Source organism: Asterias rubens, chromosome 10 (genome assembly GCF_902459465.1).
Source record: "Asterias rubens chromosome 10, eAstRub1.3, whole genome shotgun sequence".
In the NCBI taxonomy this organism is placed as follows: Eukaryota; Metazoa; Echinodermata; class Asteroidea; order Forcipulatida; family Asteriidae; genus Asterias; species Asterias rubens.
Window position 1 is genome coordinate 14920534 of NC_047071.1, and position 26411 is coordinate 14946944.

At 38.9% G+C, this 26411-nt stretch overlaps 1 protein-coding gene across 5 annotated transcripts in view; it reads right to left on the bottom strand.

Annotated features, from left to right (window-relative positions):
- Positions 1 to 264: 264 nt before the first annotated feature.
- Positions 265 to 26411, bottom strand: part of LOC117295354 (myocyte-specific enhancer factor 2C-like) — a 93134-nt gene continuing 66987 nt past the window's right edge. For 4 of the 5 annotated variants that reach the window (XM_033777953.1, XM_033777951.1, XM_033777952.1 and 1 more), the window contains 8 exons: positions 24461 to 24664; positions 8966 to 9112; positions 7992 to 8364; positions 6353 to 6430; positions 4034 to 4203; positions 3259 to 3379; positions 1741 to 1894; positions 265 to 959 (listed from right to left, as the gene is read on the bottom strand). In XM_033777953.1, the coding sequence (XP_033633844.1) occupies positions 704 to 959; positions 1741 to 1894; positions 3259 to 3379; positions 4034 to 4203; positions 6353 to 6430; positions 7992 to 8364; positions 8966 to 9112; positions 24461 to 24664 (1503 nt within the window). In that variant the 3' untranslated portion in view covers positions 265 to 703. The remainder of the gene's footprint in view (positions 960 to 1740; positions 1895 to 3258; positions 3380 to 4033; positions 4204 to 6352; positions 6431 to 7991; positions 8365 to 8965; positions 9113 to 24460; positions 24665 to 26411) is intronic. The other variant, XM_033777955.1, reaches the window with a different exon arrangement.

Genomic DNA, 26411 nt, shown 5'->3' on the forward strand with positions numbered 1-26411 from the left:
TGCTTACTGAAAGCAAAGAGTCAGCCCTAACGGAAGTAGGGAATTATGCACTTACTGTTAGCAGAGAATTTTGCTTGTGTGTGTGCATACTCCACATTACTAGGCATTCTACGCCTACACACCTAGCACATTTGGCACTTGCACAGTAAGCGTAGAATGGTGACCTTAAGCAGATTCAGCGATAAGCAGAGCCATGAAATTCCGCCCAGTTACACAAAATTCACTGACGGATGATGACAATTCTCTCCCTCCCTCCCACCCAAATGTATGAATAAACCGCAATGGAAGAAATATAGGACCCACGATTGGACAGTTAAAGAGCAGTAGGTTTTTGATGTAATTGAAATTCTACCGATAACCTGCTTCAGTTACGAATTAACAAGCAGCAACGTTTTCCTATGATATCAAACAGAGCCCCAATTGGCGCCCTCAAGAGTCCAATAGTGGCACTCCCTACATGTCACTCACACACTGAATATACAAGGTTATGTACAATGTACTCAGTGGAACTGAACTCAAAAACCGACTGCTTTTAAAAACTACCATTGAATTTCTGACCATTTCGGTGGATTAGCCCCATATTGTTGAAAAAAAAAAAAATAATAATAATTTTTTTTTTTTTTCTTGAAGGAAAAGAAGAAAAAGAAGCTGCAACAGATGATTTGGAGGTTATTACAGCCCCAAGGGGCGGGGTGGTTTTTATTCACCGGACCCACGCCTCGGTCATTCTTGGCCTTTTCGATGGTGGAAGGTCCTTGTCAACCAGCGCACGACCTCCGTGGTCATTGTAAGGCGGGGAACCGTTGGGGTCAGCTGGTCCCGGTGAGGTACTGGGCTGTTGTTGGAGCATCATCTGAGAGTTGAACTTTCGGTCTTTCGGGGGCGAGAGGGGCTCACACTTGATTGAGGTTTGACCGGTGTAGGTGTTTTGTCCCTGCATCGATGATGTGTTGATACTCCTGTTCAAACAAGGGGGAAAGACAACACTTTAACAACGGTATTTTCTGACTAAGTGTTGGGGAAGTAAGGGTGGGGTGTAACAGATGGAAATCAAGCAATGTGCAATTGATATCAATTTGTGGAGGCATGTTCTGCACTGTAAGATTTTTCTTTGCTTGTGAATAATGTATGTTTTAATAACTTTATCAAAATCTTTAGTTTTCCAGTAGATTGATTCAATCCATGAAGATGCAGAAATATACTTTTTTTAAGGTATCATTAAGAATCCGAGTGGTTATGTCCAGGCAGGAAGAATAATCTAGAATTGGAATATACAATTTAAGAAAACGTATCTGACAGAAAAGTTTCTCAGATTCAAATTTTGAGGCATAAAAACTGATGTCTTTTTACACAACCACACTAATTCGAGTTGGAATGATTCTCAAAATATTTTATACTATTGAAAGCTGCTGTACTTCTAGCCAGGTAAGTTTTAATTGCCTTAATTGATTACATTAAGTTTACCTAACGTGTACCTCCCCTTTCAACCAGAAGGATGCATTTCTTAAAGATTTCTAACTTCAGTCAATGGGAGGGTACATTTTTTTTATTCTTCAAACTCTCGTTTTAAAGAAGAAAAAGAAAAGTAGGTTATCTTGTCTCAGCTATAGGCATGAGAAATACACTCATACTGTCAGGATTGAAATAAATGATAGCCACAACTTGACACCAAGATAAAAAATCTTCTAATCCTCTTTTCCTAGAACCAACGAAACACTGTACAACATCTAGAACACTTACAAAGGATGTCCACTGATGCCGGCGGCCTGTATCGCCGCCGTGAGGGGGCCTGCTTGACTGGACTGCCCATGCCAGCCGTGTAATGATAGTGAACCTGGTGAATTGAAGCTGGTGAACTGATTGAGATCGGCACTCGTCAACTGCATGTCGCTTCCTGTACAAACAGATAACATAACAGTGATCAAAGGGGGTGACGCTAAAGGGGTACGTTAAGTCTGAGTCATGCGGAATTCTTAAGCCAGTGTTGCAACAATCTTAATAATGCATTCAGATTCTGAATCTGATGAGGTTAGTTTGTCTGGCCCCAAACCAAACTACGCCCTACTCTTATTTATAGAGTACCGTTTTACATGAAGTTTCAAAGCATTTGACCTAATAGTTTAGTTTTTTTGTGAATTCAGGACAATTGTCATGGTTCCATACAGTTTAGAAATTGTTTAGAAAAGACTTGCCAAGCTGTCTGTTTAAGTATTTTTCCCAACAGAGCGCCCTATTAAGGTTTTTGTTAAAGGAAATGTTGCATAGCATGTTAACCTGTATCTGAGGGAGTTGCAATTGACCAAGATCCATGATGTACTGATTTGGCTTTAGAGGCTAGGATTTAAAGGCCATGCTTTAGAGGCCAGACTTTGGAAGCCAAGCTTTATCATTAAACCTTACTTGGTAACAAGTAATGGGGAGCTGTTGATAGTATAAAACATTGTGAGAAACGGCTCCCTCTGAAGTAACGTAGTTTTCGAGAGGAGTAAAAGAAGTAAGTTTCCACGAATTTGATTTTGAGACCTCAGAATTAGATTTTGAGGTCTCAAAATCAAGCATCTGAAAGCACACAACTTCGTGTGACAAGGGTGTTTTTTCTCTCATTATTATCTCGCAACTTCGACGACCAATTGAGCTCAAATTTTCACAGGTTTGTTATGCACATGTGGAGATACACCAAGTGAGAGGACTGGTCTTTGACAATTACCAATAGTGTCCAGTGTCTTTAAAGGCAGTGGACACTATTGGTAATTACTCAAAATAATTATCAGCATAAAACCTTACTTGGTGCATGTAACGGGGGGAGGTTGACAGTACAAAACATTGTGAGAAACAGCTCCCTCTAAAGTGACATAGTTGTGGAGAAAGAAGTAATTTTCCACGAATTTGATTTTGAGACCTCAGATTTAGAATTTGAGGTCTCGAAATCAACCATCTAAACGCACACAACTTCATGTGACAAGGGCGTTTTTTCTTTCATTATTATCTCGCAACTTCGACGACCAATTGAGCTCAAATTTTCACAGGTTTGTTATTTTATGCATATGTTGAGATACACCAAGTGAGAATACTGGTCTATGACAATTACTAATAGTGTCCACTACCTCTAAGGTCATGATTTTAAAAGCCAGACTTTAGAAGCCATGCTTTAGAGGCCAGGCTCTAGAAGCCAGGCTGTAAAAGCAAGGCGATGCTATAGAGGACAGGCTTTAGAAGCCAGGCTTCAAGCCCGGCGTGTTTGACAACCACAAACCTTACCTGTGTGATATCCTGTAGGCAGGGCTGAAGGGTAGTTTGGTATGACGTTGTGCGGATTACTAGGCGTGGCTAATGATACTGTGGGCGTGGCTAACGACTGGTTGACAGAGATTCCGTTATTCTGTGTCCCCCCCAAAAAAAAAAAAAAAAAAGATTAAAATACTAGATAAATATAATTTGTAATAACTGATTTTAATACATCTTTTAATTTCAAAATTGTTTCGACTGACCCATTCACCCAATCTCAAATTCCATTTTTTAAATAACTTTTACCGACTGTTCAACATACCCTATACACTGAAGAACAAACTGATACTTCAAATAAAGCAGATCGTTTAAGATACAAGTTCTCCCAACTCAGGGAGTTTTTCAATGGCTTTTCCAAGCTTCCAGAGTGCGACTTTGTAGTTGAAACAGAAGAGGAAATTGCAAAACACATACAAACAAAATTCTCCTACTATTTTTTATTGAATTTCAATTTTTCAGTTACTTCTTTCGATCCACCCTCCCAAAAGTTTGAAGAAGTAACAAAATAAAATCATTTCAGACATTGAGCAAGGTTGAGTGGCGACTAGACTGACTAGACTAACCAGAAACGATAGAGCACAGGGAGATTGACTATATCGAACCATGCACTGGGACATGGTCGATTTGGTCAATTCGAGAGCTACATCACAGTTTCTGGTCAAATCTAGATGGTCTAGTCGCTCGCCCAAACTTGCTCATAAATGACTCTAAATGGTCTCTGTGGAGGGGGTAGGTGAAAGGTTCTTACAGTTTGCATGGTCGGTCTTGATGTGGGTATGACCACCTTCAGACCGAGTCGATGCGTTGCCTGCTGCTTGTTCAACGTTTTCAGCAAGTTGTTGTTGTTTATGCCATTGTTTGACGATACTGGACTCAAACCCCCTGATGACGTAATGGGTGGGCCCAGATATGTGTTTCCTGCAAAAGATAATAACCAAAATATAATTGTTGAGAGTTCTGTTTATTTGTCAGCAAAAATGTCACAACAATCCTGGAGTGTTCCTCTTGCCGCAAAGTTGCTGTCAAAATCCACAAATTTCCAGTAAAAAATGTACAAAAAATCAACACAATGTTTGACATTGTAGGGAATGGCAGCTGCTCTGGACTTTGAATTCAACGTCCTTAGACATCTAAGATTAAAAACAAGAGCGTGCACAAGGCAATGGATGCATAGATGGGTGTCAGCCTCAATCACATGCAATCATATCTTCTCACACAGGGGATCTCGGCCCCCCAAAAACCATCTTCAAATCTTTCCACCAAATACCAGACTGTCATACATGATTCAAAGGCAAGAATACACGTGTCAGAGCATTGCTTTATCGGAAACTTGTAAACTTGGGATGTGTTAAAAAGACAGCTTTCATAATTCTGTGTTTATGTGTATGACACAAAGGGCATGCAGTGCATACAGTGAAGTACCCATTTTCCAGTACATTTTGAAGTGCATTGAGTCACAGTGTGATTTTAGACGGCATTCCATTATTATTCATAGTAAAAATACATTTTAAAAAAATTATAAAAAAGGAACTGTAAGAATGATAAAAAATGCAGGTCTACAGAAATTTTCATGCACATTAATTGCATAGTTAAGCTTCAGAACTTAGTTTTGCTGGAATATATTTTGAGCAAGTTTGGCTGGATTGAAGGAAGATACTTTGTCAGCAAAATTATGACAGCATTTTTTAGTATGTGAATGTACCCAAATTCAAGTACATGTAGCTGTTTAGCATGTATGTTATCTGCTCTACGGATAATGATCGTTTTACTAAGCAGGAAATCATCAAGTAGGCCTATATGATGAGATATAAAACATTGTAGATAGAGAAGGTGCATAGCAAGCATTCGACTCAAATGAGTAACCAAATGTGTGGGCCAGTTTCATAGAACTGCTAAGCATAAACAGCCACAAAGCAGTGTGATGTGAATTGTCTGGGACCAATTCTCAGCTAATTTCTACTTGCAAATTTGTTAGGCGACAGTTATATGCTTAGCCGCTTTATGAGAAATGGTTGCAATTGATGCTTATGAGAAAACCACTTGCTGTAGCTTTCTCAACAGAGCTCAATGAAAAAGAATGAAAGAAGTGTATGTAAGGGCGCGTCTACCAGTTGAAACCGAGGACTTGAAGGGCATGTCTAATAGTTGAGACCAAGTATTGTTTAAAGCTTTGCATGGTGTAGATAAATAGGAAGAAACTATAAATAAATAGTAAACTTGCAGGTACAACCATGTGTGAGTCTCTTTTGTGGGTGTGTTGGCTCTTAAAAGAGCCGGTGTGGTCACGACGTTTCCAACAGTATACTGTGCTCGTCTTCAGGAGAATGAAAGTTTACTATTTTTTTAAAAAGTTTTTCCTATGGTTGAGGCCAAGTTTTTAGTGGGCGTGTGTCTTGGGCTTGAAACCGAGGACTGTAAAGGAATGTGTACCACATCAAACCGAGGACTGTAAGGGCGTGTCTACCATTATAAATGGAAGACATTTAAAGACACTGGATACTACTGGTAATTGTCAAAGACCAGTCTTCTCACTTGATGTATAACATGCATAAAACAACAGACCTGTGAAAATATAATACTGAAAGAGAAAACACCCTTGACACACAAAGTTGTGTGCTTTCAGATGCTTGATTTCGAGACCTCAAGTTCTAAATCTGAGGTCTCAAAACCAAATTCGTGGAAAATTACTTCTTTCTCGAAAACTATGTCACTTCAGAGGGAGCCGTTTCTCACAATGTTTTATACTATCAGCCTCTCCCCATTACTGGTTACCAAGTAAGGTTTCATGCTAATAATTATTTTGAATGCCTAGCGGTTGAACCAAGGACTTTAAGGGTGTACCTACAGATTTCAACCGAAGACTTTAAGGGCGTATCTACCGGTTGAAACTGAGGTTTTTAAAGAAGGCCTCCTGGTGTTCACACAGAGTGAGGACGCTCTCGTTGCGGTTTCATGAAAGGCTAAAAGAAACATCGCTAACAAAAATAAGTCCTGGATTTACCGGATGTATGTGTGTGTGTGTGGGTAGTGAAGTGACGCAATGTGTTCAAGCCATGTCCTATCTTACCTGACTGGCGCTCTGACTCGGCCGATTTGTCACCTAGGTTGGCTTTGTCTGGGTCGTCTGAGACGCTGATCAAACAGCCTGGATACCATTACATGCGGAGGAGCACCAGTGACAGCCAGTGTAATGAGTGAATGCAAGAATAGGGGGTCGCGCACATGGCCCCAGTTGGTTGGTTGGTTGGTAGGAAGGACATGCATGGAGTGGAGAGAGAGGAAATGGAAAAACACACACATAGTGCTGCTGAAGCGACATTTTTTTTTTTTTTTCAATGCAAAACACAGTGATAAATGACTACCATACCAAAATGCAACACAATCAATTATTGATCCCAACATGAACCATGAGTGATTTAAAGCCAGTGACAATGGTACTTCTTTATAAGCAGAGGTCAAAGTGCAATTGATTTCAACATTTCTGTCAGACATGTATTTCCATCCCTCAATGGAAATAGTGCGCACGTAGGTAACATTTCAAAGCATAGTTCATGCTCAATTCAATTCTACTCCTGATCTCTTAAATGTGCTCTACAAAGCCTTAAGTCACCAAATCCTTTTGTTATTCTCTTAGCAACATAAAGATCACTTAATTAAAAAAAAGTAAAGGTAATTCCCACCATAAATTTGTATCAGAACGGTCTGTAACTAATTCTGTTTTGATGAAGCTTCGAGCATGATGAATAAACGATCAGTATAAATACTGAAGCTTCACATGAATTTGAAAATGTGAAATATTTTTCCTTTTTTTTCTTCAAACATAATGAATATCCCTCGCATTGTATGCAGACCATGGTGGCCGCTGCTCTCTTTTGCCCAAATCTTAATCTTTGGTAATCAAAGTCCCTTTATTCATGGCTTTCATGACTGTTTCATTTGCAAGTTAAAAAACAATTTCCATTTGAACGCCCCCCTCCAAAAACACAAAATGAAGAACCCACATAATTTGTATCTAAATTTCCTTTCATATTGCTCTGTCACATATCATCAAAACAAAACATGAAGTTGAACTGAGGTAGAAAGAATTTGCATGCTCTGTAAGGGCTTTTGTTTTGATCTATGTCTTCTTCTTTTCTTTAGAAAGAGATTATTTGAGTTGTTTGTTAGCGTCACTCGACTGGCCATGCCCATAGCGACAGGCCAAGATCTACAATGCACTGAGAGTTATAACACATACCCTTTGCAATATCAAACAGTAAGAAGGCAAGCATTTTTGTTAGAAACTTTTGTTTCATCATTCTTTCTGCAAACTTTTTTTTCTTCAAGCAGTTACTTGACAAGTTCCCTTAAAGAAAACACGCCCAAGAATCCCCACCTTCTTGAACATTTTCAGTCCTCACTAATCATGCTCAATAGCCAATTTGCAGAAAAAACCTGAAGGACTTGAGGTCCAATTTCATCAAGCAGTAAAAGTTGCCTAATTCATATCATCTGCTTAGCAGCAGAGGCTAGTGGGCGACCAATCACAGGCGATACGAAATATGTGTGGAAGTTGATGGCAACACGTTTCTGCTAAGCAAAGTTTGAAGTGATAAGCAGCTTTATGAAATTGGACCCCGATTTTAAGAATTAAACCTGATGTGTGTGAAATAACTTTTTTTTTTTTTTTTTTTTTTTTGGCTTTATGTCACAAGCAAAAAACTAACCTGTGCTAGCTGGGCGAGGGGGCTGTGGTGAAATGGTGTTCCGCATCATACTCGGCTGTGGACTTAGACTGGTCCTCATGTGTGGGTTGTGGTGGGGTTGGGGGCTGAGACTGATCCTAGACATCGGCGGCTGGGGGCTGAGACTCTGTCGAGGCGCCGAGGCTGGGGGCTGCATCAGCTGTGGGCTGCTGATCGAGGGCTGGCTGGGGGGACTGTTGTTGTATATGTGTGTGGGCATCTGTTGTTGGGTCTGTTGTTGTTGTTGTTGTTGTTGTTGTTGTTGTTGTTGTTGTTGTTGTTGTTGTTGTTGTTGTTGTTGGATGGGAATGGCCACAGGCATGGAGGTGGGGTAGTTGCTGGACATAGCCTGTCCCTGAAACAAATAATAATAAAATAAAAATTGCAAAATTAGAGTGACCCTCATGGGTTTAAAGAGTACTTGTTTTTCGCTGCTGGCAATCACGCGTTTTACGCACATGCTCTGCCTGTACCTTTAGAACTGCCTCCCTCATCAAATCTGATTTGCAGAGTCAATGGAACTTTTAAAGAAACATCTGAAAACATTTCTATTCAATAGGAGACTTTGGAACAGCAGCAGACTTACCGGGTAGATGACAATTGTTTACGTAGTTCTGAGCACCAAACGTTATCGAGAACAATGGATTTTACCCGGTGACTCTGCTGTCACCAAGAGTTCCGAAAGTCCCCTATTGTTGGTTGCTCATGACCAACTAATTTATGCAAGCCAGCCGGTTATAAACAGCTTCAGTTGGTCATTATCAACTGTTTAAACACCCCCACGTGACGGGCTCTACACCAATAGGAGTAGAGAAACTGTCAGGGGTATTTATGAATTGGCATTATGAGTATCATAAATCAGTTCATAAAAGGGATAAATCAGCAGCCAAAGATTTTCTGTGCTTCATCTTTTAGGAAGTTGATTTATATCTGAACCCAGAAATCTGTTGACTTACCCTCGGCAAACTACCGTTCATCATTCTGTCAAATTCCTCATTGATTTTACTGTATTTGGCTTCTGTGCGTGGTGTCAGTGTACAGTTGTACGCCTCAACGTCTTGTTCTGGACTTTCACAGCCTTTGTTTTCTTTCTTGTTTAACAACTGCAAGTGGGAAAAGAAAAATACATGGGGGAAAATCATTTTAAATACTCGTTCTTCCTACAAAATGTGACAACATTGGAAGGCGATGAAAAACTAAGTACTGGACTGGAATTGAAAATTGTGGGTTTTTTTTCCCCTTGAAATCTTTTACTCTCTGGTACCCTACCTGTTACGTGAGATAAATGTTCTTAACCGATGTAAAGATTTTGTTCTCTGGTTGCAATGTGGTAAACAAACTGCAATATCTCATGAAGATACAACAACAAAACAATATTAAGCAATTCGGTTATTTTAGAAGCTATCTTTGTTTTATGTTAAAATTTATACCAAGATTGAACAAAACCATCATAAGACATTATCGAGGAACAGATTTCCAAGAACCTTGTTCCTAAAATGCATCAACTCTCCCTCATACAAGGGAACCTCCCTCTTGGAATATCACAACATCTACAAGACACAAGGACACCAGAGGCAAGATCAGTGTAGTTTAGACTACTAAACAATTCATTACATCTCCAGACCTTCATAAGTACACGAACAATTCCAAACGGATTTTGAAAGCAGCTATTATATCCCTTGATATCTCTCAAAAGTGTCTACTCGAACGGTTGTTGACCGCGCTCACCTATCAAGACATAGAAGCGCCATCGACCTAAACTCATTAAAAAAAAACTGAAATAAATGAATACCCTACGATTAATCAAAAGAAAGGTCCCAAGCAAAGAAAGCCGAGTCAAAAAAATAAAAAATTCTATCCAACATTTTTCTTTTGTTGACGCAAATCCCCTTGTGACTTCCCCGTGTTTGAGGGAAACCGCTGAGGGATCAAAGGACTTCGGTTGTACTCATTGCCTCTCTTAACCAGCAAACCAGTGATTGGCTTGGCGTATTGTTGTCACCTTTAAATATAATTATTGTCTTATCCTGAAACATGAAACCCGCCCCCGATCATCTCGAAGATACAAGAACGACGAGACATGGATGATGGATACATTTGCCGTCGACAAAGAGAGACGGACAGATCGCCAGAGACTACCTGAAAGTTGTCTACCTTAATGTCTATTAATCCAAGGGTTTTTATTCACCAACCATAGGGGAGATGCGTTCCAGTGACACTCACTGTGTACGTATCTTGCCCCGGGGCAGGTTGGGGCATGAAACTGGATCCAGTTAGTGGTTCCTCTCTCTCTCTGTGAAAATTGATTTGGGCTTTTTAGGGTTTACGGTAATCTGGGACAGCGACTTGAAACCTTGATGCCCCGATAGATTCTGATAGAGGGAAAGCTAATCCAATAATTAATTTGCTGGATACTGGTCGTGGTGAAAAAGACACTACGCCCGTGAAATCCAACTCTTGGGTTCTTTATGAAAAAGTTTAAACTTCAAGCAGCTCACAGGTTGAATTAAAATTAGGTAACCTGCAAGCAAGAGCCTTCCTTTAACAAACAAATACTTGATTTACTACATGTAAAAGGAATATATTTGTGTTATTTTTGGGTGACTGTTTTAACCGGGCCTGTCATAACACGAAATTGCAAAGACTGAATTGCAGTTTCTGAATCAACGAGTTTAAAGGTGGAAACACAAATTTAAACTTAAAACTGCATGCAGCTTCCAAAACGATCACTACTATGAGAAACCAATAAGCTACCAGACAGTCCATTGAATTGTAATGATTTATAGACCATAACTTTTAAGAAAAGGAGCAACATTTTGTCTTGGAAACCTTCCCAGGTAAAGTGTAAAACATGATACAACTATTTTCCTCAAGAAGTGAACTCTTATCTCTCACCTGACTAGACGACAAAGTAAAAGATTGGTAAGATAAAAGACAAATATGATCTGAACGCCAACTCTACCAGTACCAATTCTCCACAGAAGTGTTCATGCTATAGGCATGATATTTGGTCCTTGGAAAAAAAGTATATTTTTTTGTGTATACAGGGCTGACCTACATGTACACATGGTGTAGGCTTTAATATACATTTCAGGTTATTTAACCACAATTTTTCAGACTTGAGTAGGAAAGAATACCAAGCCTGCTGAGAAACTGGTAAAACCAAGCAAGTCATATCTGTTTGAAGTTCCCGTTGCCACAGTAATAAAAAAAATCACCAGGTAGATATGAGTGTGTACCCCAACCTCTGAAAAACCACAAACAAATTGTCAGCAGCGTCTTCACTACATGACCACCCAATTTGCATAGAGATTTGCACTAGATTGGTTGCTGGTTGTGGGTGCTGAACACACAATCAGAAGTCTTCAGAAGTCAATGATGTACTAATCCCCTTATGAATGATAAGGATTAAGGTAGGTAAGTATGAGACATGGACAACTGAACAACTGAAGTGCATTACAAAAATTGCTCCTGTCCTAGCCAAGAACCGGTTTGGGAATACCCTCCCCCTGCCTCGGCTAGACAGAAGCATGCAGATTGCTCATTCACATTGAACCATGTATAAGACCACCCAATGCCCTAGTTGCCACAAATAGCCCCCACCACCAATATGAAAATAGTGTGATCGGAACCCAAGAATAGTGTGTGGGTTATTTCAGTTCATCAGCAGGTAGGCAGCCAAAGGGGTTTTAAGGCGGCTTTTTTAGCTGTAGGTCCTGCTGAGTGTGAAACTTGGATGAATCAGAACTGGCTCAGCATGGTCATGCTCACCGCCCACGGGTGCCTACAGGGCCCTCTACTGGAAATGCTTCTCTGAATGAAAAAGCTACACTAGGATACAACCAATAGTCTGTCTTTATACAGTTTTTATGTTTTAGACCCATTTCAACTCAGGTACACATTTATTTATATACTTCCTGTTCCATGAAAAATATTGAAAAGAACATGCAACTGTGGAGTAAAGCAACGTTAAGTAGGATGAATGTAATAAATAGAGTATGGTGCTGTTTTGATAAGCAGAAAGCCTGTAAATGTATAATAAAATAAAAAAATTGAGAAGTGGATGTGGTTGAATTACATACATGTAGGACCAACAATTTAACACCCGAAACATTGTCAAAAAAAAAAAAAAAAGTTTTTGAACTCTTATTATTTGTGTATTATTCTATTAGAGGTTTTTTTAAACTTGTACCACTGACCCCCCCAAAACGAAGGCATTGCCAGTTTGGACACAGCTCTACTTGTCTTGGTTTTTCCACCCTGCTGATTTGGTACAAAATCGTCATCGATATCCCTCCAAGAATATAAAGGAGTTTTCTTTAGTGGGAAATTGTTTTTCTCTAGACCAACACATGTGGGGTCAGGAAACCACAGATTACTTTGGATCAATGTGCGGTCCCCGGTGTCTAATTGTTTTGTTTGCGTAACAAAACTCTTGTTAATGTCAGTTTGCTAGATGAATAATAAGCCTCCCTGTACTAACAAGTATGACTAAGAAATATATTGAAAAGAGAAATTCTTTAAACAAAAAAGGGAAAGTCTCCAAGCCAGGTTCAATCCAAAGCATTATTACTATAGGCCTTAATTTGAAATTTCAATTGTGATTTTATATCAGGTTTCTTTTCTTTCATTAGTATGATAGGTCCAACTTTTGGCCGATTTAACCCGAAGGTTAAATAAATAACACTTAATTGACACCTGTTTTTTTTTTTAGAATAAAAAAAGTTGCAAGCTCTGATTTAAAGTAACTAAAAAAAGAAATCTGCAGAAAAAAGTGGAAGGCCTACTTAAAGGAAAAAAAAACAGCTTTGAGCCTAAAAGTTTTTTTTTCTTTTTTCTTTATTTTTTTTTAAAGCAAAAATTACAGTGGGAACCTTTTGGACCACTAGATCATGGCAGCAAACTTTCCAGGTAAATCCATTATTCTCGGAATTGCGAGCATGCTCAAAATGCTTTTAAAAATGGAAATTTAACTGGTAAGTCTGCTGCCACCTAGTGTTCAAAAGTCCCCAAATGCAGCAAGATACTTTGGCTTTGCAAATATTTAAACCCAACAAGAAACTTTACTTGTACAACACATGTTATGCTATTCAGTAGCTAATATTGAAACAAAATTCTTTCAAAAATAGCACTAGTGATCCAACACGAAAAAAAAACCAGCGGCCTAAAGATGAAAAAACAAAATTGTCTTTCATCATCAACACAAGCCGGAGTGTAGAAAGATGACCCAACACAAGATTATTTTTCCTCACTCCCCCCTTGAGGCGAGTTTGCATCATCTCCAGAAGTCAATGCACCTGCTGACCCCAGAGGCTGCGGCAGTGAGCAACACCGCCAAAAAACCACCTGTGTCATTGTCATGTCCTGGAAACAAAGAGGTATTGACTGACTGACTGGATAATAATCATATGCAGCGCTGATAAATAAACTGGAAATCGACTCCCTACTAAATGGACAGATTTATTATTGTCTAGTGATACTTTTCTAAGAATTGGGCCTAATGCAGTCTATCTGTTGTCCACTTACCATAAAATTAAAAAGTTGTACGAAACAGTCGGAAACGGCCCAAATGTACCTGTGTGATGATGTTGTTGTTGTTGCTGTTACTGTTTGGTTTGCATAAATGTTTTTATTTTTAGGTTTTTTCACATACTTTACTCCCAAGTCATTCTGACCACTGTTTTATAACAATGAACGGAGATGTATGTGTTCGCTAAAAATGTAAACAAATTTAGAGATTCCGTTTGCATTATTTATTTGCTGTGTTTATATATCATGTTTTCTATTCAAATGACCCCAGTATGTTTTTCATTTTTCGACCAGGTTTTATCCAAATATAAACATTTTTCTGAAGACGAGCAGAGTATACTGTTTGAAACGTTGAGACCACACCGGCTCTTTTCAGAGCCAACACTCACCCTAAATGATTTACACATGGATGTACCCACAAGTTTACTATTTATTTATGGTTTCCTCTTAAAAAAACATTTGTTTATACTCTTGTCTTCGCTTCTGTTGTTGTATTGATGCAGTAACTGAATGAATGTTCTCTTTTACACATGTTCAAACAAGACGCAACAGTTGTTACAAACAACACATTTACTAACAATGATGAGCAGGTTGAATCAAAACTTTAGACCCAATTACTTTAAAGGCAGTGGACACTATTGGTAATTACTCAAAATAATTATTAGCTTAACACCTTACTTGGTAACGAATAATGGGGAGAGGCTGATAGTATAAAACATTGTGAGAAACGGCTCCCTCTGAAGTGACGTAGTTTTCAAAAAAGAAGTTATTTTCCACGAGTTTGATTATGAGACCTCAGAATTAGATTTTGAGGTCTCGAAATCAAGCATCTGAAAGCACTCAACTTCGTGTGACAAGGGTGTTTTTTCTTCTTTCATTATCTCGCAACTTCACTGACCAATTTAGCTCATATTTTCAGGTTTTTTTTGTTTGTTTTTTGCATATTTATTATGTTGAGACACACCAAGTGAGAAGACTAGTCTTCGACAATTACCCATAGTGTCCAGTGTCTTTAACCATCAGCAAATTCATGACCAAGCTAACAGTGAAATCTGAAACTGCTTGCACTCTGATAACCCTGTATGATACAAGGGTTTTTATCATGCAGAGAGTCTGATATTATTTAGCCTCTTCCCATCTAATCTGCCAGCTTTTTGATAAGGGAGTAAACATCTTGGCAACCTTAAGGCTGAATTAAGGTCATGCTTTGAGGAGACAGGTGATGAGGACAAGGGTCCTTCCCGTAATTTGTTGTTGTGAATTTTGCTTTTGTTGTTGATGATGATGATGATGATGTTGTTAATGGTGTGTAAAAAGTAAACTTTTAAAAATAAGTAACAAAACACAGACAATTTTATCTGATGTAAAGCAAGTAGAACATAAGGTAACAATTCGATTTAAAGTCAGATTACACTTTTGGTAATTGTCAAAGACATTTATCCTCACTCATTGTGCCCCAACCCTACATAAGCATACTATAACAAACCTGAGAAAATTTGGGCTTAATTGGTCATCAAAGTTGCAAGAAAATAATGAAAGAAACGAACCCCCTCAAAGAATTGTGTGCTTGCAGATGCCTGAGAAAGGCTTTATTCCTGAAGCTTTCAAATTGTTGGTGAAAGTTAAGCTCATTTTTAAAAACTACACTTAGCAAATGTTGTTTCTAACAACGTATTGTAAATAGCATCAACAGCTCTCCAGTGCTCTTGACCAAGTAACTCTTTATAAAGTTACAATCAAAGGTATACCCTCCCTTTAAACAACAAATTAAATCTGTAAGATGGCAAAAGTTTAGATACAACTCGTATTGTTCTGATCTCGTTCTGTTTTTCCTCTCCGATCAGAAAAATGACTCATATTCCAGTAGTTTATCGTTATTTTCTCATTTTCTCATACATGCTAATGGCATTACGTCAGCAAGGGCTTCTGAAGTAACGCTTCATTGACTCAAAAGTGTAGTGTTTTTTCTCCCTCCTCCTGCTTGTGGACTCTTAACCTCATCTGCTCATCATCTTAAAAACAGATTTCCTGTATTGCCCGAGCTTGTCCACAGCCGAGTGTGGGAATCACTGGGACTCATGTGCAACAGGCAGACAGGCATGTCCAGAATGCTACTCGCTAACAGGAAACCAGCTTGTTGCCTGGCAACAGGCCCCGGCCTCTGCCGGCTGACGTGGGCTCTCTAATTCTGCGCTATTTATAGCCCATGGAATACTATATTAGGCACCCATACAAGCTCGGTGAGTAAAATGAGAACGTTGATCATGCTTTTGGCAAGGCAGAGCTAATTTTAGAGTCAGTTGGGGGGACTTGGGGGGCCTTTGAGGATTGGGTGTTTCCATGGCAACAGATGCTGATGCACAGACTACTTTCTTAACTGACACAAGTTTTTCTTCTTTTCTTTCAACAACACATGAGTGTGAAACCTTACATTTCAATACGAGTGAAACTTTGCAGTGAAATTTACTGATTATATTATACCACGGAAGTCCATTTATGTGCTATTTACAGGTTATTATCTTGTTATGTTGTTGTTGTTGTTTTTCCGGTTCTGGCTCATTATCACATTCTTACACAGATCCCCCTGGCATCAAAATTAGTAAAGCAAACAAGTTTGCATCACATACACCATCCTTTAAAAGAACATTTTACCAAGCACAGTTTTGCTCCAAATGGAAGATCTGACAACATGTCCTCTTTCGTTGAGTTTCAAACAGTTCTTTACAGAACCACCCCAACTCATTTATAGATTATCATTTCATGGTGTTACTGTAAACCTGTCTTTATCATGTTGCCACCATGCAAAGTTTCAAATCCTAGATGTCCTCTTACATAAAAGAAGAGTAAGAGAAACAACATTTCAGCTTCTCGTTTTCCTAGCTTTCAAAACTTGGCTCTATTCTTCTTTCAAACTAAGCTGCAATTTATCAAACCTTACACACAGACACTCTGCTTACATAACCAACGCTACAGATTAACGTTGTTTACCTTCTATATTTAGAATAAAAGCAAATTAATATATCCTCAGAAGCTTCCAGTCGTAGCAAATTGGACGGCAAATCCTCAAAAAACAATCTATATTTCCTCCCATGGGGATTGTAAAATCCAGGCCAGTAATCCGAGGGGAAAAGATGACAAGTTGTCATACATGTAATTTCCCATGGCGTTGCATCCAAAGGGAAAATTAGTATCATTAAACCTGTCATCCTGGCAAACCCCTTGTGTAAAAACCTAAAGTCTGTTTAGTCCGAGGCCTGCTGTCTGAAAACACTAATTGTACTCAGCGGTAGAACAACATGTAAGGGGGATAACCTGGAAAATCTGGGACATTTCTTATCTTAGATTGAATGAAACACACTCAACTTTCAACAGTTTCTACATTTTAGATGTTCCACAAATTTGTTTAGACGATCTTCCACTCAAGGGGACCCGGCAAACTACCACAAAGGGATATAAACACCACACTGGCAACAGCTAATCTCTCCTCTCTTTTTTTTTACACATTGGTTTAACATGAATTGCACAAATCAAGACATTTGATCAAATAACTACATTTTGACAACAATGCCTATTCTAGGCAATGTGAAATCAGAAGTTAGCTTAGTAGATTTCAAACCAACAACCAACATGTGATTACAAGTCCTTCAGTCTATAACCTCTAGACCACCTTGAACTTTCTACATCCCAATCATTGTCAAACAAGAGGTTTTATGCAATGTTTTGTTGGTGGTCTTTCAAGAAGTTTCAAATGCAAAAGGGAGATCTATGAGACATCTAGATATCAGGCGCAGAATTCTTTTAATAAAATATTAATCACCACCGGTCTACAATTGTGGGTCCTGATTTGATTTACTTGAATGTCTGGAAATATGTTAACTATAATCATTTGATCAAACTGCTCTTTTTGAATGGAAAAATTTTTAATAACCTGCAAATTATTTTCTGTTCAATTAATGTCATACAATTAATCAGAAGCAAGATGACCAGTTTTGGATTTGATCTTTTTCATATTTTTTAAGTTCAAGTATTTTCACTTCTAGCATGGGAGCTGAGGCTTCAGGTTTGCAAACCCATGTCGGAATAGGTCTCAGCAAGTAAAAATTGCTATTGTGTATCACAGGTCAAGAAATGTAATATGAGCACTTTTTTGCTTACGTACCAACAAACAAAAATGTTTGTGTGGGGGGGGGGGGGGATGCACAACTTGCCCTTTATGGCAGAGCGCCCTCCCCACCCCAAAAAAAACAACAAAAAAAACAGAACAAAACCAAACAATTTAACATGTCACATCTTACTTTATTTGCTAATATTGGCTTTTGGCTATACTTTTGAGAAACAAGAACTGCAAATAATTTAGCTTTCATTCAGTTGATGCGGAGCATCGGATGATGGCCCTCCAAACACGTTGGTCCTCCATTGCTGTACGTAGCTCTTCAAATCTTTCTTTTTAAGATAGGTGTTTTTTGAAAGTTGGCTGAAAACCCCCTTATAATACCCCTTTAAACGAACACTCTTTGAAAAGCAGCTAATACTTAAAGTATTTTGCAAGATTTAATTTAAGGCCCTCAGAAAGTTGTATTAACTGTCATGTATAAAATCTTATCCATACACTGATATCACACATCTAACAGGATTGTGGTTTACACTGCATTCATGCCATTTATAACACCTACATCAACTTCTTAAAACACGCGAGATCTTTCAGATAACTTTGAAGACTAAATTCTACAACAACAAAAAACAGTGTGAATGGGATCATTACTTATCAAGTAATAAACCACTAGGGATTTTTCATTTGATATACTTTACAGCCTTAGCTGCTGTCAAACAGACATGACGGTATTAAGCAATGCATCTGTGTGCAAATTAACAACATTTTTACACCATACTTGTTTCTTTTTTTTACTCAGGGTTTACTCATATGTTTAACTGACGTGTTACTTTTTAAAAATGTGTCTGTCGATGCCTTCAAGAAAGACTCTGCTAGGGTCGAAATACTAAGCTATACTTACTATTTGTTTGCATTTATACCATAAGTTGGTAAGCAGTTTGCAGCAGCTAATTCTATTTTATTTTTAAATGTTTGCCACGTAGGCCTACTACGGATTAGAAAAACAATATATGGACTTGTGTGATTTTGTTTGTCCTCAACTAAAGTCATGCACAGTTAACAGTTAGAGGAATTAATTTAAAATGTTTGTTCAAGACACCTAAGGAAGAAAGAAAGCACAAGAGACTGTGTCCATTGGACACCACTATGTAGCTGTTTCATGATTCAAATTGAATTGCTCCACATTAACATCATTACTAGGTCGGGAAACACTAGGCAGAAGCATCATTGTTATTACACACCGAGAGAAAAGAAGAAGAAAGAAAAAAAAACGAGAGAAAAAAAGAGACAACCTTGTGCCAGTTTGGAGGGTTGTATTTCACATCGGAGGGACCGAATTACAGCAATTTGAAGGTACTAAAGATCAATAAAAGCGAGCGGGAGTTACACTTCAATTGCTACACTTTGTTTCGGAAATCTAATCAAGTCGACAGAACGGGTACATTAGTCCTGGCCAGATTCATCAAAGTGAACACAAGTGCACAGAATAACGAGAAAATTGCTGGAAATTACACCACTAAGGCTGCCACACAAACCTACAACCGCGAGAGTAAATACCTCCGCGCAAGGCAATATAACTTGGACAATTGTGCGGCGCATTAGATTGTTTTTTCTTCTTCTTCTTCTATTTCTTTCTTTCTGCGCCAAGCAGAGTTACAGGCTGGCGAGGATAAATCAATTTGCGCGATGGTGGCTGGCTTCGTTATGGCAGGGTCTTGGTGGTTCCTCCAATGGGCAAATGACTTGATTACGGATAATTGGTTCAACTCATGCTACAAATTAAATGACATCAAGTCACTCCCCCAATGAAGGAGGGGGGGGGGGGGTGAGGAAATCAGTGTAATGTGAAAGCTTGACACAACAAACAGTCTAGCAATGGAACAAGAGGGGATACCACAAAAGGATGCAAACGATGGCCTTAGACATTGTTCGTGATGAAGCACCCCCGACTATACAATTGCTATATCTACCACAAATGAATTTCATTGACACACTCTAAATGAATTAATTTGCTCCCAAGTGACCATGAGAACAAGAATTATCTAAACACAGTGCAATTTTTTACCGAAGATTTTTTCGAAGTAACTTTTCCGCAAGTTCATTATTACAATAATTGCATAACACTTGATATACATAATGGTAAACAAATTATACTCGTTCTATACTTGCATTCCAATATTATATATTATTGGAAAATTCAAAATTATCAAAAGTTGACTTCCATATGATACTGTGGATGACACTATTTTGTGCAAAGCCTGATACAGACTTCCAACAGGAAGTATATTTACATAATATGTACACGTTTCTTAACATGTGCACAAAATTAAAACTCTTTTTTTCCACAAAATAATTAGCCTACGTCAATGCTGAGACAATGAGGTTTAAAGTATGGAATCTGATCCACCAATTGTTTTCTTTGAAAAGTATCACAATTTCATGAGACATATTGTGTTTTGGTCAGTTTCAAAATGATTTTTAATGGTGCATAGCACTGCACAGTCGTCCCTGAAAACACATGGATACTCAGAGTTATTCATTCAGTAGAATTTTAAATTGTGGATGGTGGGAGTACAATAAGGTGAGGTTTTTGCATCATCACGTGTAAATCACTTTTGAACCACCACTAGTCCTTAAAGCCATTGGACCCTTTCGGTACAGAAAAAAAAAAAAAACAAGTTCACAGATTTACAAATAACTTACAGGGTTTACAGAAGGTAGTGGTGAAAGACTTCCCTCGAAATATTATTCCATGAAATGCTTTACTTTTTGAGAAAACAGTAAAACAATATCAATTCTCGTTAGCGAGAATTACGGATTTATTTTAAACACATGTCATGACACGGCGAAACGCGCGGATACACGGGTGGGTTTTCCCGTCATTTTCTCCAGACTCCGATGACTGATTGAGCCTAAATTTTCACAGGTTTGTTATTTGATATAGAAGTTGTGATACACGAAGTGTGGGCCTTGGACAATAGTGTTTACCGAAAGGGTCCAATGGCTTTAACATTCATCCCGCACAGCCACACCTGTGCAAACCGCCCTCAAAATTGTATTTTGAGTTTTAGATGCGCCATTAACATGAATCAAACAGCCATAGGTAGAGCGCATGATCTGAAATAGTCAACAATTTAATGGCAAAACAAAGAGTTCTGTTGAAAAAACATTTTGGAGAAAATAACTCGAGCGTTGGGGCCATGGGCCCGATAACCATGACAAATTTTCTGAACAAAACGAGGAAAACGTAAATAACTTTTCTATGGGGGTTACAAAGATATATCATCCATGTGATTCAACAAACACGCTTTGTCATCTGGTCCAACTGTTCCTCCCCCAAAAGCTCAGGTGACAATTGTTAATTGAATCATACACTCCTGACGTCAGTTGTTCACATGCCAATCACCCCTTCCTGTGACTAACAATTATCCAAATGCGCACACCAAAACACCATGCCAACTCCACCGTAGATGCTAGTAAAACTTAAAAGCGCTACCCCACGCATCTCCTGAAAGACCAACGCATTTGGCAAAGAAACAAATACCACACCATGGCCTTACTGTGTTTACGGGCGTCAATGGGTGAGGGGGGTCAGCCTGAGTGACGACAACATTTACGTACCAGGCAGGAACAGTCACTGGGTGTTTTTTCTCCCTTTTATTTTTTTGAACAAGAGCCAAGCTTTGACACCCTCCTTCCCGTGAGTGATCGCCCTACAGTTGGCCTTCTGCTAATCTGATTGGTTCAAAGTGGCAGCGAGAGGCCACGGGGTTGTGACAGTGTCTGGGGGAGGAGGGGGAGGGCTAGTCTGTTTCGAGATGGACACTGATCGAACAGAATACTTACTGACCGGCAACTTCCGCCAGGGGATTAAGCTCGCAAACAGGAAGAATCTTATTGGGTAGCCTACAGGATGGATCACATGTGTACAACGCATACCAGACACAACGCTCTAAGGAATACTGCAGCTGAGTGCTTGCTTGCTCCCTTAAAGGGGATATCCCAATATCACCACTGAACACATTTTTTACAATTCACAACTCGCTAACAACAAAACTCACTCTGAGTTAAATTTTAAACCTTTGAAAAAATCTAAATCTATTATCTCTCCATACACTTGTTAGGATGCACGGATTCTACATGTGCCTTACATATATCTGGGGAAATGTATCCCTAAATAGCCAACTTACCAGGTATTTTTCAAAATGTGAGGGAAGATCCGATAAGATTAATTCCAAATAAAAACCTACTAAAAGAGCGTTAACAGTGTACATAAATGCTCTCTGCTGTAGGCTGTTGCTTTGAAATATCCACTATTATCTCTTTATAGAAAATGATTTGTTTGGGTCTTAAAAGATTTACAAAATATTTAAATACCACCAAGGGCACAAATCTATGGTTTTGAAATACTTATAAAAAGAACACCGTTACAAATTCAGGTTTCTTTCTATGAAATAATCCCTCATTATTTTGAATGTACTCAAATCCGTAAAATAAAAAATAAAAATTATTTCACTGTGCTTAAGCCTTCTAAAAAAAGCTTAACATCAACCTAAGAAAAGAGAAGAAAATAATCCTTCACAGAATCTGATATGAAACTTGAAAAAAAAGAAAGGTTCCGAAACTGATGTAAGTCATAAAACATTACATGAGAAAGCAAAGATGGCGGAAAGAGAGAGAGAGAAGAAAAAAAAAAAAAAAAAGATTGTGAAAGTAACTGACTATATATGAGCCTCACTGGGATGACGTCAATACGATTGCATTATAGTCCTTGAAAGACACTTGCCAGCGGTTTCCCAAGAGTGAAGCCGATGGCGTTCAACTATCTTTTTCTCCCTGCTCAATGCAGCTTCCCCCGGTGGCTCTTAACTTCCATTGTGGACAGCGGAGAAAGAAGATATATGTTCTGGATTCACAACCGAGGGACTGAACTCCGGGTATTACCGGCAAGGCAGAGTTACACTGACGGCGTTATCAGAAATCATGGGGTCTATTGTACGTGGTCTACTTTCGTTTTGGGGGAGGATTCGATAGATACATGTACAGCAGAGTGTTTAATATTTGTGTGCTTTAAAATGTAGAGAGCTTGACTATCTTTTACTCAGTGAAATAGATTCCTAATGTGATTTCGATGAGAAATGTAACAAGACATGTATCATTTGAGGGGCTGTAGTTTCGGGTTCTCATGCAAATTGTTCACACAACTTGGCAAGAGAGTGATATAAAAGTGTTTATATAACACCCAAGCAGATCCTTGCCATTTGATTGGAGGATTGTCCGTCACGTGATAGCAAATAAAAGTACCATTGCACGCTGAGTCACTCACCGTGCTTTTTCGTTCCATCCGAAAAGTACCATTGCACGCTGCCAGCGTCCAATGGTACTTTTTGGATGGAACGAAAAAGCTGAGTAAAAACATCACTGCGTGCGCGTTGTCTTCGGTAACGCAGAGCAAGGCATATTAGTAAAATTACTAGCATTCGTCTTCTACAATTAAAAATTGGAGGCCTACGCTTTGTTTGTTTTGAAAGTTGTATCTTTCAATCAAAATGACAAAGATCTACTTGGATGTTATATAAAACAAATAATGAATGTTTTTCATTCGTACAATGGTGCGAATATGTTCATTCGTTGAAAGCTGTAATGTTCCATTCAACTCGGCTCCGCCTCGTTCAATAGAACATTCCATCTTTCAACTCATGAACATATTTGCACCATTGCACTCATAAACATTCATTATGTGTATAATATTCTGTACAAGCATGAATTCTGCTTGCAAACACAACTTTCTTCAAACCATGAATTTCATGAATGTGTTAAAATCAAAGACAAAAAAAATCCAACAAGTTATTCAGCCAACTATCAAATGTCATGAATCTTGTTGGCTTTATTCAATTATTTTTTTTCTTTCTCCCAGACTTGAATGACGTTAGCGCACATTTTTCAAGTCAATAGTGAACGTGTCATTGGATCCCATTCCTATACAGTACTCATTCTCTACAGTGTCCCTTACTCCAGCAGCAAGGTATCATTTGTCACTTTGGGACTCTCAACGGCAGAGGCATTGATACCCTCATTTGGGGAAAGAGGGTTCATACTATCAATGTGAAAGTAAACCCCAATTTGGGTAGTTTGGTTGGTGTATCATCAAAAAGGTTCTGATTGGGGACTTTGATATCCTCATTTGAAAGGAGGGTTCCATTCGGAAAAGACTAGAAGTATAGCCCAATTGGAGTAGTTTGTTTGTTAAACATAAGGGTTTCCTGATTTTGGACATTGATTCCTCATTGGGAGAAGTAGGAGTAACCCCATCGAGACAGTTTGCTTGTAATAATAACAGACTCCTATCAACACCCTCATTCGGGTCAGAAGGTTTCAATTGGGGTAGTTTTGTTATAATACAAAAAGGTTTCAAGATTGGGAAATTGATATCCTCATTGGGAGAAAGTTCATCCAATCAAGGTAGAAACAAACCTTAATTGGGATAGTGAAGCGGACACTGACCCTGTTCTACTGTAGCTATCGACCTAGTTACTCAGACATTCAACTTTGTTTTTTTGTAGCCCAGGGGGAAACTGCCATGCACACAAAACATTCAACAGTGTTTTTTCACATGCCTGTAGAACAGGTAAAAACTTCTTCTACAATGTTTCCTGATGAAGAATTCCTTACGAGTACGTCCATTGCATTTCCTTAAAAAAATTACATTAAATTAACTCTTATATCATCTGTAAACCTGAAATTTTTGAAGCCCAAAACATTTGTTGTGTGCAAATTTTATAATCCATTTGCAGTGAAAAACAAAACTCACCTCGATAATGTCTTGGTTGGTCCTACTTTCATGTGGCTCGTTGTACTCTGTGTATTTCAGTAGCACTTTGTCCATGTCCGTGCTGGCGTACTGGAACAGTTTGTTACTACTGTTGAAGATAATTAGCGCAATCTCGCAGTCGCACAGGACGCTCAGCTCGTACGCTTTCTTCATAAGGCCGAATTTCCGCTTTGTGAAGGTGACCTGCGGATATTGGAAGAGAAAGTCAAAATGTCAGACACAGATTCCACATGTTACAAATGTTTGTTACTCTGTCAGGGTATTAATACCATAAACAAGGTACTGCAAAGTACATGTAGGGGATCGGATTGACCTCTGTGGACCTCAGGTTTGAATCCCACCTCAGATTGTGGATTTGGATTTGGATTTGGATTTCAGTTCCTACCTGATTTTGTGCCCCCACCCCTTTGAACCTATGTATCAGGTATTGAACTTCAGTGGATTATCAGAAAAACCAATATAAAAGATACCACCAAGAAGTTCAGCTACATAATGTGCAACTTTTCTCCACACACACTTAGTTCATTCTCTTGATGCTCTTTCATTCCTTGCCAAAAAGAACTCAGGCGAAGGAAGGTAATGACAAAACAAAATAACTCTGAAAAGTGCAGGCAAATCAAAAGCTCATATGCACTAGCAAGGCAGCTGAACATGTCCTTACAATGAACGCAGTTGCCCCCAGACCTTATTCCGGTAACTCCAAAGATACAGCTGCACCTCACCCATCAAAGAGTCCCCCCCCCCTGAAAATAGCCCAGGGAAGGTACTCCAACCAGCCCCTTGCAAACAGCACCCTCAAGAACCCCCTTCAACCCCTATATTCTAGATCAGTGGGGTCTTTTGGTCCTGAGGGGGGTAGTGCAAAAGCTCTTAGAAGCGTGCAAGACCATGACCAAAGTGCCGCTACTGGTGTCTTTTTTGCTGTTTGGGAAATATTGATCTGTCAGGTCTGAATAATGTTTAAAAGCATTTGGAATCTCAAGGCATGAAGTAAACTTGAAAGTATCTGAATAAAGGGTCGGAGGATTTTACACAGTGTAGTGAATTTCAGATGTACACAATGTTTGTCCAAACTACCCCCACTACCAACTCAACCCCCAACCTCAGCCCACTCAAGCCTCTACAAAAGAAGCACCATGTGATTGTTTGCTATAAATTAAGATATCCTGCAATATTTGTACACAAGATTCAGATTTAAGTGTAGGTTACATGTTTGAAAGGCCAAAAAACCAACACAGCATTTCAAAATTTTATGCCCTTTTTCTTAATAAAATTGCTGTCAGAATCAGCTGAATCAGCTAACCATCTTTCCTATAATCAGATGTTTAGCCTGAAAACATGCTTCGTCAAAATAAGGGAATCAATGTTTGGTGAAGAGGTTTTCAATTAGTGGTTTAATCCCACGAGGCCTGGTTCTTGATAATTTTACCTTGGCGGGTTTAAAACACTAGTTGAAAACCGGCTCAACACACTTTGATTCCCATTCATAAATACCTTTTCGGTCAAAAACATCAACACTTTTTGGTCAAAAAGTAAAATAAATGCAAAAATTATAAATGTTCAATGATTTCTTTCAACACAACACCCTTCCAGCTATGAAATGGTAAAGGCCTCTGCCGCCCTCGGGTAAACAACTCCTTTCAAGAGAATGCTGTGCGTGTTGCGCGTATCGCGTGATGTGGCACAACTGTTTCAGCCGTTGCTCTCGACCAATAGGAATGAAGAAACAGTCTTATAAGAACAGGTGCAAGCTCGCATGTCACGCTCATGTTTCAACACTTTTTACTGGTCATAAACAAAGGTTTATACACACCCACGTGACGGGCTCTCCACCAATAGGAATAGCGAAACTGTCTGAGGTATTTATGAATAGAGTTTAATACACAGTTCAGCAGTTTAAGCACCAATTGCATTCTTTTCCAAGATTCCT